This window comes from Aulonocara stuartgranti, assembly GCF_965226115.1.
Source record: "Aulonocara stuartgranti genome assembly, chromosome: 19".
NCBI classification, from domain to species: Eukaryota; Metazoa; Chordata; class Actinopteri; order Cichliformes; family Cichlidae; genus Aulonocara; species Aulonocara stuartgranti.
The window spans coordinates 19213553-19229973 of record NC_138955.1 but is presented as its reverse complement, the minus strand read 5'-3'; the positions used below and the strand labels follow the sequence as shown (position 1 = coordinate 19229973).

General features: G+C 41.9%; 2 protein-coding genes across 6 annotated transcripts; one reads left to right on the top strand and one right to left on the bottom strand.

Annotated features, from left to right (window-relative positions):
• The first annotated feature begins 227 nt into the window (after positions 1–227).
• Positions 228–8856, top strand: syf2 (SYF2 pre-mRNA-splicing factor). The gene is made up of 7 exons (XM_082516247.1): positions 228–328; positions 623–721; positions 1899–2024; positions 2436–2553; positions 4496–4586; positions 6272–6370; positions 8499–8856. The coding sequence occupies exons 1-7, from the start codon at positions 311–313 to the stop codon at positions 8662–8664; spliced, it is 717 nt and encodes a 238-aa protein (XP_082372373.1). The 5' UTR covers positions 228–310; the 3' UTR covers positions 8665–8856.
• Positions 8857–10542: 1686 nt separating this feature from the next.
• rsrp1 (arginine/serine-rich protein 1) lies at positions 10543–15715 on the bottom strand. Of its 5 annotated transcripts, XM_082515941.1 has the most exons (6): positions 15470–15712; positions 12360–12945; positions 12113–12270; positions 10986–11060; positions 10847–10891; positions 10543–10657 (listed from the first exon to the last, which is right to left on the bottom strand). In XM_082515941.1, exons 2-6 carry the CDS (start codon positions 12922–12924, stop codon positions 10631–10633), a joined length of 870 nt encoding a protein of 289 aa, XP_082372067.1. In that variant the 5' UTR covers positions 12925–12945; positions 15470–15712; the 3' UTR covers positions 10543–10630. The 5 variants fall into 5 exon arrangements, 3 of the variants coding, with proteins under 3 accessions (XP_082372067.1, XP_082372066.1, XP_082372065.1); XM_082515940.1 differs by having other exon boundaries at positions 10543–10891; positions 12360–12965; positions 15470–15715; XM_082515939.1 differs by having other exon boundaries at positions 10543–10891; positions 15470–15708.
• Positions 15716–16421: the final 706 nt, after the last annotated feature.

Sequence of the window (16421 nt, the reverse complement as noted above, 5' to 3'; positions counted from 1 at the left end):
TTTATTTATTTATTTGTATTACTTTTTATTATATTATTATATTATTTTTATTAAGTTTAGTGACTCGTCCATTAAAATTTAGTTGTTAAGTTGTTTATTTCAATAAAAATAAGTTGATGATCTGAAAGTGGAGCTGAGATTATATCATATTTGATTTCTGCCGTTATATGAACCGATGTTGTTCAGCAATTAATCGATTATCTTTGCTTTATTTACGTTTTGTTGTTGTAATTGCGTTGCTTTCTTCTTGTACGTAATATCCGGCGCTAGTGCTGAACTTCCTGTTTTCTTCCGCATCAATACCACAATAATGGCGTCTTGTAGCGAGGTTAGCGCTTTTTCCTTGTTATTTGTATTTTATTGAGGTTTTTTTTTATGGATAGTGGATACGGTAGATGGATGTAACTCGTTAGATTGCGATGTGTCGTTTTGCTGACAGAAGTTGTGTTTCTTCGTCGTGTTTGTTGGTTAAAATGTCGTGTTTTGTGTACGAGGCTAACGGGAATTTAGCGGCTAATAAGCGTTAGCTTTCTGACTGTCAGTTGTTCTCAGGCGTCTCTTCTTCATTGAACAGTTTGAATTAAAACGTTTTACTTGTATTGATAACTGTCTTTGTTAGCAGGAGTCTGCTGCAACTGCCGAAGAGGAGCCGACTGAAACCGTCACGTCCCAGAAGAGAGAAGCGAGACTGCGAAAATTTCGAGAGCTGCATTTCAAACGGGTGAGCTGTTTAACTTCAAAGCTTCAGTCAAATGTATCGTAAAATCACAGAAACCTCATGTTTAACCGCATGGTCAGCAAATTGGGGTCCCAAAGGCCGGAATCGATCCACTGTAGTGTGCAAACCAGTGGCATGTGAAAAACAAAGCTTGAATATGACCAGTATATCTCAAACATATCTCTCACGAATGATATCGAATCATCTTGAGCCCGAAAAAACATTCCTGTCACAAAGCAGAAGCTCACAAGCACAACAGCTCTATAAAGATTGGGCAAAAAAGGACTTGATTAATCATACAGGGTAGTGACAATAACGCAGTCATAAAGATGTTTGCAAAGCAGGTAATTTCTTTATTTTATATAAAACTCACTAACACATCCTGCTCACTGCAGTATATTTGTTAATATAAGCAAATATATCACAGATAGAGACTTCAGCAATCACTTTTTGGTGTGACACCGGCCCAATGGATGGCAGTTGCAGTAAGGTCATTAACTAACCCACTTTTTCAATCAAACGCACTGCTGCTCCTAGTGTCGTGATGGTGTGATTAATGTGGATAAAGTGAGATCTGCTGTTGAATATTTGTTTTTTAAAAGAAAATCTAAGGCTGTTCATCAGTTCTTGTTTACAAGAGAAGAACTTTTCTTCTAGTAAGGAAATAATGTTTTTAAACTTGGGCTGCTGGTATCACTAGCAATGGACCATCAGGACCATGCAGCCATTATAACACCCCCCAGTGCATTTGGAGAGTAATCAGGGCATAAAGAATCACCTGCCAAGTCTAAATATTGCTTTGAAATTTTGCCACAAAAAACCCACAAAAACCCCCCGTTTTTTTAAAAGCTTATTTGCTGAAAGTTTAACTTCTAAAGGCGTGTTTTGGGGAATTGTAGGACTGAACGACAAGTTAAAAACACATTGTTATTGAATTGTAGGTTTCCAACAGTAGATATGTTAATGTACTATAACAGAAGATGTCTCTGTAAACATCTTCTAAAGATAAGTACTGTGTGTTACTCTTACTTTTCTTACCCATTTTGATCAAATTGGGCCAGGTGTGACCCATGAAATGAGGTATAGAGGTTTACAGGTGTATTGTATTTTAGTTTTTTCCCTTTTTTTCTTTCATGCAGCTTCTCCTCAAACCTGTCATTTGTGTTATTTGTCACTGCAGAATGAAGCACGTAAGCTCAATCACCAGGAGGTCGTGGAGGAAGACAAGAGGTTGAAGCTGCCCTCAAACTGGGAGGCTAAGAAAGCCCGACTGGAGTGGGAGCTTGCTGAAGATGACAAGAAAAAGGTATTTCAGTTTTTCTGTAGTCCTGGGTTGGTACACTGGATGTACTGATATACTGGTCCTAATTTCAGGCTAATTAAATACAATCATACCGAAGAACATGCAAAATCCCCACCAGGACTCTTAAAGTGATTTTTAGGTATCCACGACAGCTGTATTAACTGCATCCTTGTCAATCTCATATCATCACTAGTGCAGTTGCCCCAAAGTCTAAAGTGAATCACCTCCAGGCATTGTCAGAAAATTCTTTTTCTCTTCTATGTAGCACAACATAACGTGTTTTCGCATCACCCAAAAATACTGTGGCAGTTTTATGCTGGATTTACTAGAATCAAAATATCTAAAAGTTTTGCGGTGGTGCAGCTGAATTTTTCCCAGTTTGAGCTGATTATTAAGTATCGATTACTGATTCAGGAGTGTGCTGCTCGTGGGGAGGACTATAACAGAGTGAAACTGCTGGACATCACTGCTGACGATGCAGAGAGGTGGGAGAGGAAAAAGAAGAAAAAGAATCCCGACACAGGATTTGCAGGTCGGTTGTTCCACTAAAGACAGATGCAGATTATTTTCTAATGACTCTATTCTTCTATTTATTAATGGCAAAAAATGTGTTAGAAAGTTGAGTCGGAGAAGGAAGAGTGACAGATGACTTTATCATCTACTTGTGCAGTCTAACATTTTATAGTGTGGTTATTAGACTAATTGGTTAAACATGCCATCATAATAGCAGTGGTTGCAAAGCTGTAGAAACTAGCCACAACATGACCCTGCGTTTGTATTAGTGTCATCGCTGGCACTTAAAAAAAACAAAGAGGAAATAGTGAACAGCGACAAAAATCTGTGGTCGATCCCATTAAAGATTTGCTCATATTCGCCTACACGGTAATGTTAAGGTGTCAGTAAAATATTTGGCAGCAGGAAAAATGTAACAGGTCTGCCCAGATTTAACCAGCAGAGTGATCATAGACTGTTGCACAGCACTCACGATGCATTTAATTTTCACATCTTAGACTTAAAAAAGCTTTTACAGGCAGTGAACTTCAGTGTGCTGGTAAAAGCTGAATGATTTTCTCCTGGAAATTTGAGTTAATGTATAGAAGCAAATATCAGCGAGTGATTCTTCATTATGTCCAAGACTAAGATATTTTTTTCCACTATTTATTTAGTTAAATATGTCATATTTAGCAACAATGTTAGCTTCACCTCCTAATGGATGTAACATTTTTAGTCCGTTCTTTGCTCAGAGTTGCTATAAAAAAAATTCCTAAATCACTTATAAGCTGAAATTCCTCTTGTTGGTACTTTCTAGGCTAATGTAAGACCTCTCTGAGGTCTTTCTAAGGAGACTAGGAGCACACCCTTCTATTTACTTTTTGTCAGCATACACAGAAACTCTGCAGCTGACCTGTATTCTTTGGAAGAGCCAGACTGTCACCAGCCTACCAAAAAATGTCTGTTTGAATCAAGTTTGAAGCTCAGGCTAACAGCACCACCTTATTTAGCTTGAATCCTAAAAGAATTCTAATCTGATTGCATGATTCTCATCCTCTTTAACGTCCAGCATGATTGCTGAACAATGTTTAATACGGTGTAAAAATAGACCACGTCTAATGATTGTATTGGCTGAGGAATCCTTTTGCAGATGTTATAAGGTGATCAGATCAAACAGCTTTATTTTAGCCGTGGGCAACCCTCTTGTCACGCCAAAGAGCCTCAGTCCAATCATTTACTAGATACTTACTTAACTTAATTTACTCTTGAGAAAGTGGTGCACCGTGATTCTCGTCTTCTGTTTAGTTTCCAATTTCTTTATCACAAAAAATTCGAGTGACATAGATGAATGAAAGATGCTTTGAGCCGACATTACAGCAAAATGTAGGGAGCCAGCTTCTTATGGAAATGCTTGTTTTTGCTATTTGTACCATTCTTTCTGTCCATTTTGGTGCTGGTTGGATTTTTCTGACTGTTTGGTAGCCGTTACTTTTCATCACACCATCTGTACTTTTTCAGTGATGGCAAGGTTTAGTGTAGCTCCTATTGGAAGAGTTGGAATAGAAGGTGAATGCCTTTGTGGATAGCTTTTATCTTTACCAGGATCTTTGTGACTAGGAACAACCTTTAGCATCAGGAAGCTTTGTGAACACAGATCCTGGCCTTACCGTGTCAGACTGCTCCTGCTTTAATCTGCTGGGAAAAAAACATTTGCTGTGTCTCCTAAATATGGCTGCCATGTGTGGCATCAAAACCTCCCCTGAATTAAAACCTCTGGGGAGAAAATAATCAGCAGAGGGGCTTCAAAAAAAAAAGGGAGGGGGGGGCTGAGGTGGAGAGATGCCTCTTCAGCCCTCCTTAACAAGCCGCAGATTGTGATTGCTGAGCCTCGTGCCTGCTTGCTGTTTGTTCCACTAATTATAACTCTTTTTCTTTTTTCCTTTCCTCCTCTCACACACAAACGCACACATGATGGACTACAGGATATGCAGAAGCCCAGTTCCGGCAGTACCAGAGGCTTACCAAGCAGATCAGGCCAGACATGGAAAATTACGAGAAGCAAAAGGAGGAAAGGTGAGTTGGGCCTCCGTCAGACCCCAAGCAACCTCTGTATTCTCCAGCCAGGTGGTGAGTGGCTGCTGGCAGGGGAAATATGAACGTATAGATATAGAGGCACACAGCACCTTACTTGAAAGCTTCTTTAGTTTGCCTGGAAGGCACCAACTTGTTTGCAAAGACTCAAAATCACAGAACTGGGGACGTTTGCGTTCCCAGTACACCCTCCACTGGCATTCATCGTCGTCACACAGGAAGTCGCTGCAGTATAGCAATAGTTGCTGTCGCTTGGACAATACCACCACATCAATCTCCTACCAAAAATTGTGCAAACTGGCCGAAGCAACGCCAAAATGGCAGCTGACATTGATTTTTTTTTTTTTTGGCACATCACCATGTGACAGGGAGCAAACAGGGAATTGGAGCGACAAAAACGAGGCCCATTGTTTTACAGATTTACTACTGGCGCATCTTTGTAGTAAAACCCCCATTAAGGGCATCACTGCATCTTGGAACCAAAACTAGAAGAAGAAGAAAAAGAATCCTTTAATTGTCCCAGATGGGGAAATTTGGGTATAACAGCAGCAAGAAAGACACATATACAAACAAACAGTATACAAGACACAGAACAGAAACATAAACAATTTTTACATATTTACATCAAGGACAATGGTTACCAAAAACAGAGTACTGTACCATTATTAAATTAAATTAAATGAAGTTAAGAGGCAAAATCTGGTTATAGTGTGAATCGGTTGATAAAATAGTGCAAGTTACAGCGCTGATGTAAACATCTGTGTTTGTTGGGAGCAGTTCTGATTGTACAGTCTGACAGCTGCAGGGAGGAAGGACCTGCAGAAACGCTCCTTCATGCATCAAGGATGCAGCAGTCTGTCACTGAAGGAGCTCTGCAGTTCAGCAGCATTTACATGCATGGGGTGGGAGACTCTGTCCATCAGAGGTGTTATTTTGGCCAGAGTCCTTCTGTCTCCCACCACCTGCACTGGGTCCAAGGTGCATCCCAGAACAGAGCTGGCCTTCTTAATGAGTTTATCCAATTATTATTAACTAACGTATGTTGCAAGTTAGATTTTGTACGTTGATTAAAATAAATATTACATTTAACTGACTAGCACTTCTGGAGTCTTTATTAATCCGGTTACACAGACTACTCAAATTATGAAGAAATGTCCTTGGGAGTTAGTTTGACGAATTTCCTCTAACAGTGTAATAAAAATGATGCATGAGGAGGTCTTTCTGTGACCCGAACTGTGAAATTTCCAGTCAAGTAAAATTAATTGAGAAAATGAAACTTGGTGATATTGATCTATAACGCCCGCCATCATGTGTGTGCAAAGCATTTTCTGTATATTAATTCGCATATCCCCGATTTTCCCTGGGCGATATGTTAACTTAGCTGCACACTCCAGAAATAATTTAAAGATTTATTTTTTTTAATGTGGAGAATGCGCACCAAGGTCAGAGAGGAATTCACTGCCCTGGAGGTGTTTTCCAGACTGTAAAAGCCGCCACATGCAGAACCATGAAGGATGCACCATCACGACTGGCCCCAAAGCGACATCATCTTCCCTCATTGGGATGTGCATAATCACAATGATGGGATAGAAAAGTGGATTTAGGAATGTTAAAGTGCCGATTATCTGTGGTTATGCATTTCTAATTGTTTTGCTGGTGCTCCACAGCGGTGAGGACTTCCACCCCACGTCCAATAGCCTGATCTACGGCACCCATGTTCCCACAAAGGATGGCATTGACCGCATGGTGGAGGATGTTGAGAAACAGTAAGTCACACTTTTCACGAAAGCAGTTCCCTATCCACTTCTGACCATCTCTTAATTTTATATCTACACCAGCCTGATTCACGGGGCAGACCGCTAAGATAAACCTCTGTACCCACTGATGCTCTGTGGTTACACAAAATCAAGCATGTGACGTAAAACAGAATTTTATCCACCTGTGGCTGTGTGGAAGAAAAGCCAAGCACTGATTTGGTTAAAGCTTGGTTATTATGATTGGTTTGCACCATCAAAGCTGCACAAAATGTTTGTTTTGTCTCAGGATGACCGTGGGTTCATGTCAGTTAAATCCCTGCTTCCCAATGCTGGCACACCACAAACGCAGTGTGAAGATAAGCAAAGGCAATGGGAGGCAATCTCTGAGTGGAAGAATTCAACCCCGGACCATAAATTCTGGTCCAAATGAGGATAGGAGGCAGTTCATTATCTGCCACCTTCTGACCAAGGTTTAAACTGAGTTTTCAAATACTGGGAAGTTCAACCTGCTAAACTGAACATAACCGTAACCAAGCTGGCAGGGTCACGTCTTGTTATGCCAGGAAGAGGAGGTGATTGGTTGTGCAATTTGACAAGAAAGTTTGAGCAATAAGTTGGTGACAAGCAGCGGGCTGCTAACTGCCTATGAAAGCTCCGTTGTGCTGCAGTCACACCGAGGAAAACAGTGGTTGGAGACCGGAGCACAATCAAGATACTGCAAAATAGTTGCTTCAGAAGACTGGGACCAGGTGTCGTGTTCAAAGCAACTTTTATGGTAATAAGACAAAGTTTGTTTGTTTACAGCCCACGAGTAAAGGGTCAATTACATGCAGTCTGTTTGTGATAATACAGAAATTGACTTTAAAAAATGTGAAATTTGTTGCTTGTCTTCAGACACAGAAAGTCACATCAAACTTCCAGAACCTCAGAGATTTGAAACAGAACTTCGAAAATGCCTCAAGAAATCGTGATGTAGTTTCAATCACTTGAGATCCATCAAAAACAAGATGCACCCGTTGGTGAAATGACTGTACAAACTCCATGACTGTACAAAGTCCAACTGCGATTGTTTGTAGATGGGTTGCCTCACACTGACGAGCATGCAACGTCTTCAGCCTCTGGGTGACCTGTTTCTTGCTGCAGCTGCTTGTAGTCAGTCTCCGAATGTGAAAAAAATCAGTGCGGTGACAACAAAACCACCAGTGTTTCATAATAGCAACAAAGTTGCCACCCTGTGTTAATGTGACCGAGCCATTGCTCGTCTCATAAGTGACCGTTGGTTCTTGATATGATAATCATAACATCACATGTGACATCCATGAGCTATGATGCTTTTATGTATTTCAAATGTTCAAATATGACATTGGTTTTTGGGGGTGTTTTGAAAATTGTTTGCAGCCAGTGACTGGATGTCTCCTCCCTTGAAATTCTCCAGCAGACCTGCAGAGCCTTGCAGATGTTTTCAGTTCAGAACTTTCAGACAGAACTGTGTTGAATAAAGTTCGGAGATCTCACAGATTAAATGAGTGTTGGCCAGTCTGTAAGTGACCGACTAGGTCACGTGATGGTGGAACCGGGTCATAGTCGGGGAACTGTCAAACCTGAACAGCCTGTGTGCACGGCTAAATGTCAGACAGATGGTGTGATGCTTTTTCAAAGCTTTATGATAACCACACTGGAGGCTACTTTAAGGTGGCGAGACAAAGAGGTCTAACAGTACCTTCTGCCTCACTCACTTTTAATGTCACTCAGCTGAAGGTTTTCTCTTTCCTCCAGAAATCTTTGACCTTTTTCTTACCCCGGTCTTCCCCCAAGCTCTTCTATATTTAAGACAGTCGAAGGACTGTGTTGGAGATGCAACTGCAGGGCATTAGACAAGGATTCGGTTGCCAGGGTATGACGCACAACAATGCTTTGAAGACACGGTGGATGAGGAGTAGGAGCTCACAAATTGACAGTATTTTCCTCCGAGTATGTGCGCTAGGTTTTCCATCGCCACTCGGCTTGCCAAATTTAAAAATGCATGCTTCCAAATTATTGCCTGCAGCCAGTTATTGTTATTGGATCTGCCACAGTTGGAGGCCACGCCAGTTTATGAAAATGTCTCTAAGCTGCTTTTATTTTTGCTTTGTGTCAGGATTGAGAAGCGGTCCAAGTACAGCCGACGCAGGGCCTACAACGACGACGCCGACATCGACTACATCAACGAGAGGAACGCCAAGTTCAACAAGAAGGCGGAGCGTTTCTATGGCAAATACACAGCAGAGATCAAGCAAAACCTGGAGAGGGGCACAGCGGTGTAGAGCGTCAGGTCACTTTAGAGCTTCGCTTTTTATTTTTTCCTTCTTGCTTAAAGTCTCTGTGTTTATGAGCGAAAATGCAGTGTTGCCAGGTTTTTGAGCTGACATATGTAAAAAAATTTTGTTTTACTTGTACAGTATGAAAAGTCTGTCTCTGAACTCTTATTTTTTAATAAACCACTTCCAATTATCTCATTATCTTGCACACTTGTTGTGCTTTTTTTTTTTTTTTTCCTGTGGCTGCTTCTGTGTGTGGTCTCATGACGAGAGCGATTTTGAGCGTGAGAATGAACTGTTAGCTCACCATTGAATCTCTTTGGGGGCATGTTTAGCACAGAATGTCAGCCAACAGGGTTTCAGCGTAGGTGCACGAAGAGAACGGGACACGGAGCAACAGTTGGGTAATTCAATTTATCGCTTTCATCATCTGCATCTTGCCACTAACTTCCCCAGAGCAGATATGTGAACACAAAGCCTTGTGACTTCAGACCAGACATGCAAACAGCTTTCCATGCCTGAACGTAGGGTCACTGTGCCCTCTACTGGATAAGCAGCGACAGGACAGAGCCAGAAGGGTTAAATGACATGAAATGTGTCCTTACTTGAAATTTATTTTATTTGGATGAGTCAGACCCTTAAAGTAAATTTATGAGATCTTCTTAAACACAATGCATGTTTATGTTTTGCTGATGAAAAGCAGGGGAAGTCTTCAGATTTTCCTTTTGATATCTGACTTGCTGTTGGTGTTCAGGTTTAAGAAGTCTTATCTGATTAGCCTGAGGACACTGGCTGTAGAAACGTTGCATAAATTGTTGTGTCTGACACTTTTGATTCATTCACAGCCAACCGACAGTTGGTGTGTCCTATAAAGCAATACTGATTTAAAACTAAGGCACAACTGATGCCAGTGTCTGCTCATAAAGGTGGGGGATCATTGAGTCACGCAGAAATGTCAGGATAAACCTGTCTTCTCACCTTTTCCTGTTAAAACAAGCTCAACGCTTGCTTTGTGTGTCAGTACTAAGTAATCAGCAGTATCTCCCATCAGTCATTAATCACAATTACAAGTCAGCTTACAGCCAGAGACGTTTAGTCTGGCAGTAAGGCGCTCAAAGCGGTGAATCCACCTTTGAATATCTTAGTATCAAGCTCAGATTTACCAGTATCGCACTATTTATATTGTATTTAATATTTTCCAGGCAAAATATTAAATACATGTGCAAACATACTTTGAAATACATTAGGCACATCCTGAACTGTTCTCCAACACCACTATTTAAAATGTAGCTCCAAGAACATCCCCTTAAGAAAGTTTTTGCATTCAAAGTTGGCTGCTCATGGTGCCTACCCTGCAGGGTGATAATACTCCATCACCCTTTGCAGTGTAAAGAAAAACTACACTACAAAAATGTCTTACCCATTGGAAGCCAAATCTAGTGAAGTCAGGCCCAGTCAAGTAAATGTACAGCATTATAACTAGAGGTGTTAACCTGGGCTAAAACAGAACAAGTGGAAGTGTCATGTCATGCTATGTTACAACAGGTACAGATTTACCAATAACTGTTCTAAAAGATTTAATTTTAATGTTCAAGGTTTTGGAGATGCACTTTTTGATCTGCGTTACCACTGCTTGAATCAGCTGAACAAATCAGATCTGACAATTGAGGTCAGGAACCTTCTGGAAGCAGGCCTTTATATAACCAACCTTGCAGGCAGTGGAAATGCTGACACCATGTGGCTATTTCAGATACTGCAGGTCACTTTCCAGCTGATTTCCAACTACTAAACCCTTGGGGGTTTAAGTGGGGAAAAAAAGAAATTACACAAGTCTCTTTGGCACTGCTGCATCTTCACGTATGAAAGGACGTCCAGAAACAAGTATTATGTGAAATAACTTTATTGAGTTTATAAACATCACAAAAAACACAAGGAAACAAAAAAAAAAAAATAATCCCACCTGAACGATTCTTCACTTCTTCCCACAAATCTTTAACATCTGCAAGAAAACACCGATGTGTGAACATCTCATATGTACAGTATATACAGCATGTACAGTGTCCATGTGCTCTGCCCCGCAAGTGCGGGTTTAGGTATGTTTGCGTGCACTCGAGGATTGGCCTGATCTGACTGGGATCCACTGGCCGTAGGGCTTCCTACGCTCTACGCTGTCCACTCGGGGAGTTACCTTTGCTGTAGGAGGAGCTGCAGCTGTTGGCTTAGCAACAGAGTTCTGAAAACAAACAATTTTTATTTTATTTTATTATCACGAGTGATTCAGAGCAGTGTGAAACAAAGGAAGACTCACTTTAGTTTAGGTCACTTACGTTAATGCTGAAAGCAATTTTTCCTTTCTGGGACGACCTTGGGCTGGAGACGTCATCAGGCTCCTCCTGTGTGCCCTGTTGAAAAACAAGGACAACAAGTAGTTACTCACAAGCCCCAAACTGGAGGCAGAGTGAGCTTTGACAGTTTGTGAAGGTCATATTAGATTAACTGCTTCTAACACAGTTAAGCTTTTCTACTGCGTAGGTAGGTATAACTTCAACAAACTACAGCTCTCATGCAACCCCCAAACACTTAATCCAAGCTTCAAGGTAAGACCTTGAAACAGAATCTCAAAACAAATTATTAAAAAAATAAAAAATAAAAAAATAATAATAAAAAGAAAAATATACAGTTTCAGAATGGTGGTCACGCAGCTTTCCCAGCCCCTTAGCACACACCATGTGTACCAACTTATCTTTGGTATATGGAGAGGAGTTCTTCATCTGTTTTTAGCTCTATAATGCAGTCCACACACGTGCGCTCCATCAGCGAGTGGAGGGCTCTGCTAAATAAACAACCCACTTCAACTGCAAGCATAAATACATTTGTAATATCAAATTTTTACTTCCTTTCTACAAGGTGAATCAGTAATAACACATCTGAGTTGGCTGCATCTATGTGTGCAATTAGCAAGTATCTAAAATGTGAGATGTGACATCTACATTTGCATTTATTTGGCCTCTAGTGGAGAAAATGCAGATTGTGAAGATTACAAGGAGTACATTTTGTTATCACCCAAGTCACATGACAGCCCTTTAATCCCAGGTGCCGATGAGTGAAGGAGACCACTGTCATGTCATCTATGAAGACAGGAATAAATAAAGAGCATGTGTTCCCCTCAAGGTCCAAAAGGTTAAACAAGACAGGAAAGTCAACAACACCGACCACAATATAGTCACAGCTATAAAGTCTGAGTGCTGAATCATTTAAAAACAATGCATTAACCTCTACCTTGTGATTAAAAGTTAGAGAGCACTGCTGTGCACAGGAGATATTTCTAAGCTTCTTCATATCCCTCGTCTTTATATGGAAAGAAAATGCACATCAAAGTCTTTAGAGTATTAAAAGCTCCGCCTTCAGTGAAGGGCAGGTTCCACATACAGGTAACGTTTCCTCCCACACTCACCTGTGCTGCGGTCTTTTCGGAGCCGTGTCTCACCCTTTTCTCTGGCTCACGCTCGGGTTCTGACAGGATTGGTTTCACACTCTCAGGAAGTTCCAGTTTCTCCACTCCCAGAATCTTCATGGCGTTTGCCTTTGCAGCTTCGAGGAGTTCCCTTTTATCTGCTCGACGCAAACCAAATGAAGACATTTAATACGAGCATTATTACTGCTTGCTGCCAATTTCTACTGACATCAACTACAGAGCTTACCACACAGACTGAGGCTGACAGAACGTCCAACAGATCGGGATCGGCTCCTGGATGAGGATTGTGAAAATCTGCATCGATACTGGCTCACGCGGCCCCTGGACCTGCGGAAGGATGACCTGGATCGGGAAATTGAGCGGGACCTGGAGGGAGACCTGTACCGTCTGCGATGCGAGCATCTGGCTGGCGAGCGGCTGAATGAGCGAGTGTGGGCCCTGTAACAGCGGGGTGGGGAATGACTAGAACGACCTCTGCTGCGTCTGCTGTGGTCGTCACATCGACAGCGAGAGGAGCGTCTGTGGCAGCGGGGGTAGGAGCGTGACCTGGAGCGAGAAGACCTGCTCCTGGAAGAAGATGAGGACGATGAAGATCTGTAATAGCGTCTGCGTCTGTCGCGCCCTCTGTAAGAGCCTGAGGAGTGGCTGCTGTCATAGCTGCTCCTGGACACAGAGCGGGATATGGAATAGGATCGGGATGACCTGGGGCTTTTCTGGTCAAAGATCACATTGAGGCCATCGCTCTGGCGAGCACGGGCCATTTCGGAATGAGAGCCTGTTCCCTTGGCCATTATCTGGTCTTCTGTCAAAGGCTGGAAAGAGAAAAGAAAACCTGCATAAAACGACAAGAACACTAAAATTACTAAGCTTTTTTTTCCCCCTCCCCCTCTCTCCTCCCCTGGTGCAAGTCCCTACTACTAGATTTACTAGCCCTGTGCAAATTTGCATAAATTCCCCTGAACCCAACACCCTGCTTTCACAGGCCTTCAGCTCCATTGTTCTCCTGCTTTTTTTGTGCAAACACCCCCTGCCCCCCAACCAGGAGAGATTCTGGTCTTTCCTTACCTGCAAAGCTACTTTCCTTCCTTACCTGCAACCTACAATACACTATGGTAGTTTTTATGTGCAATATTTCTCATGCATGCCTTTCCATAAACATACATACACACACAGAGTACATATATTTATATAGCCACAACTTACATAACATGCATAAAGTCTAGTTACACACACACACACACGTCCATATTTATGTTTCCAGACGTTTGTATAGTGCACTTTCTATACTGTGCTCTGTGTACAGTTTTTATTTTTGCTGCTTTTGTCTTGCACTGTCCACTTTTCTGCAATAACAATGCAGATTTTCCACTTGTGGGACTAATGTCGATTTGCTGCGTGCGCAACATTGCCATTTGTTTACTCCGATCCAAGGCCAAACCTCTGTTACAACCTTCAGAAATTCCTACCAAATCGATACAAAAGACAGACATTCACAATATATGGGTACACAAGTCTGTTTTATTTCAGTGTTTCAAACTTTACAGCGTTTGCAGACCCAGTGTCCATCATCCCTGCATTTGGCACAGGTGAATTTCTGACATGTTGCACAGGTAAACCTGCTGCGATTCCCGTTGCGGCTCTCTTGCACCTGGCACTGCGTTGTCTTTACAGTCCCTGGCACAGCAGCTGCAGCAGCTTGCCTCTGTGCTAATATTTCCTTGTGCTGTATGAATCGGCAACGAAGTTCCTGAGCTAGAAGACTCAGAAACAATCTTCTTTTGCCTGACCACCCTGTACATGCCTTGTACAAAATGTAGGCATTCACCACCGCCAGGTCCAGTATATTGCAGAAAACCGCTACTGGCCACCTGCGTGTTGCTGCTCTTACGGAATACATCCGCGCAAGTTGAGGAAGTTCACGCCAGACTTTATTCACTGTGCCCCTTAATGTCGTTTTGCGTTGCAGCAGTCTGTGCGACAGTGACAGTGAAGTAAAGAAATTGTCCATTGTGACATTTCTCCCATCAAACAAAAACAGTTTCATGACCACGTTCTCTGCCAGCCTCTCTCCCTTCTGATCACTGGGGTCCTTTCCCAAGTAAGGAGATGCACTGTGGACATATTCCTCTTCCGTGGAGGTATGTTGGTTTCTTGTTCCGTCTCCTTTTCAGATTCTTCTGAGGAGATATCAGTGGCCTGCTGGACAAATGAAACCTCTCCTCCATCAGTCTGCTTCGTCCATTTCCTGAAGCAAGGCAAAGCCTGTTGCGTGGAGAGGTTCTTCCTGCTGGCAGTGATATGGAGGCCATCCTGATGTGTGTGTGATTCTCCCGCCTGGTCGGTCTGCATTTATGCACAGCGCTGTGCTGTAGTAATGCAATGCCAGTCATACACATACACAGTCACAATGGAATAATGGAAGATATGTGCTGAGAGTCAGGGAAGGTGTGAATGTGTGCCTTTCATAATTGCAGATCAGTCAATGTGTGGGATATTTTATAGACATTTGTGACGGTTGTAACGCAGAGGTTTGGCCTGTCTTGGATCTGAGCTACTCTGAGTAAACAAATGCATTATCCATTATCTTTGAGGCCTGGCACATTGCAGACCTCAAGGATAATGGGTGGTTGGCACAACAAAAGCTGGAGGAGAAACGAGCTGACGACCTGTGAAAATCTCAGCAGGGGTGATTTACACCTCAGAACTTGCACCAGAAAATAAAAAAGCCAGTAATTCTAGTAGGTGTTGGATTGAGGGAAGTTACGCAAATTTGTGCAGGTTTAGTACATCTAGTGTTAAGTGATCAACACGCCTCAGTAATTTTAAATACTTTACTGGAACGAAGTCTTTTTAATGTGGCATTACCACCACTTTCTCAATGACCTAGAGAGAAAGATCCCTAGAGCAAAACGCGACTGCAGACTACTGGTAAATCACATTTCAAGGCAAGCTAAAACTAAAAACTGCTCCCTGAACATTAAACAGCTTATAAAAGGAATACTTTAAGTTACATTCTGTGTTAGAAACGTGTGTCAGCGGTTAAAGTCTATTAAAAGACAGCATAACCGTTGCATAACCACTCTGCTGCCCCTAGTGAGCAAAGCAGTGTTGTGTAACCTCACCGGCTAAACCGGCTTGAACTGGAAAGTTCCAGGTTGACGTAACCCTGAGCTAACGCGTCTCCATCGTTGAGCAACATTCGCAAAAAATAACTTATCCACATCACTCAATTTGCATTAGTCACAACCTTTTTTGTTTGTTTGTTTTTAATCTGAAACCGTTTCGTGTAACTCTAACTTAGAAATAAAATAAAGCCAACGGCGATGTTTGTCTTACCAGTTCGACTGTAACTAGGTCTTCTTTCTGTTGAAGTCGATTCAAAGGGCAAACGCTGTGGCAAATTGTTGCCCCCCAGAAGTATATCAAAAGACGAAAAGCTGTCAGAGAAACTCAAAATGCTCGAATTTGTTGGTTTGTAGCCAATTAGCTCAGAAAAAAAGCGACCGTAGCGTCTTCCTCGAAGTTCACTCTTCCACCGTCGTCACTCTAATGTAGGCGGGGAGAGACCGCAGCGGGCTTTAAACCTGCTTCTGGAAATTTCCATTCACGTGATGTTCGCGACGATTGGATTCTTTTGAATGACTCGCGGGCTTAACGACTCTTTTTAGGAACAAAATAAGTCGAGTTATCTTCCCTTTAGCGGCTTCTGCTTTTTTAAATCTCCGCAATATTCATTCTTCCTTTAATCGTTGTTTATGAATCGTGCCATATTTGTGTTTCTACAATCAGTATAGGTTAAAAACAAGGTAAAAGAAACCGATTCAGCGGGTAACTGATACGGTTGGTGAAAATAATCAAATCGTTCAGGGCGACCGATAAACCCACTGAGAAAAAGGCGCATTGAGGGTTTTGTGTTTTGAAGGCCTCAGTGCTGCAGAAAAAGCTGCACACGCAGTTCTGAGATGCAGTAAAAGCTATTATTTAAGTATTATTTATAGAGGAGTTTAATCCTGATACCGAGCAAAGATTAGGATGGATGTATTCAGTGTATTATGTGCAGGATAGAGTTTACAAATGAATTCGGCAATGATTATGATTTCATTATATTGCATTTAAACAAAAGCTTGCTGCAGCAAATAGCAGAGCATGATGCGGTAGGTGAAGGGAGGGGGGCAGTTTGGAGTTTCTAGAAAATTCACATAGACCTGAAAGATTACATTATATCTGCAGCATTATCATTGATAAAGGGATAAAAGATGCATCACAGCATCAGCAGGTTATTGCTGTA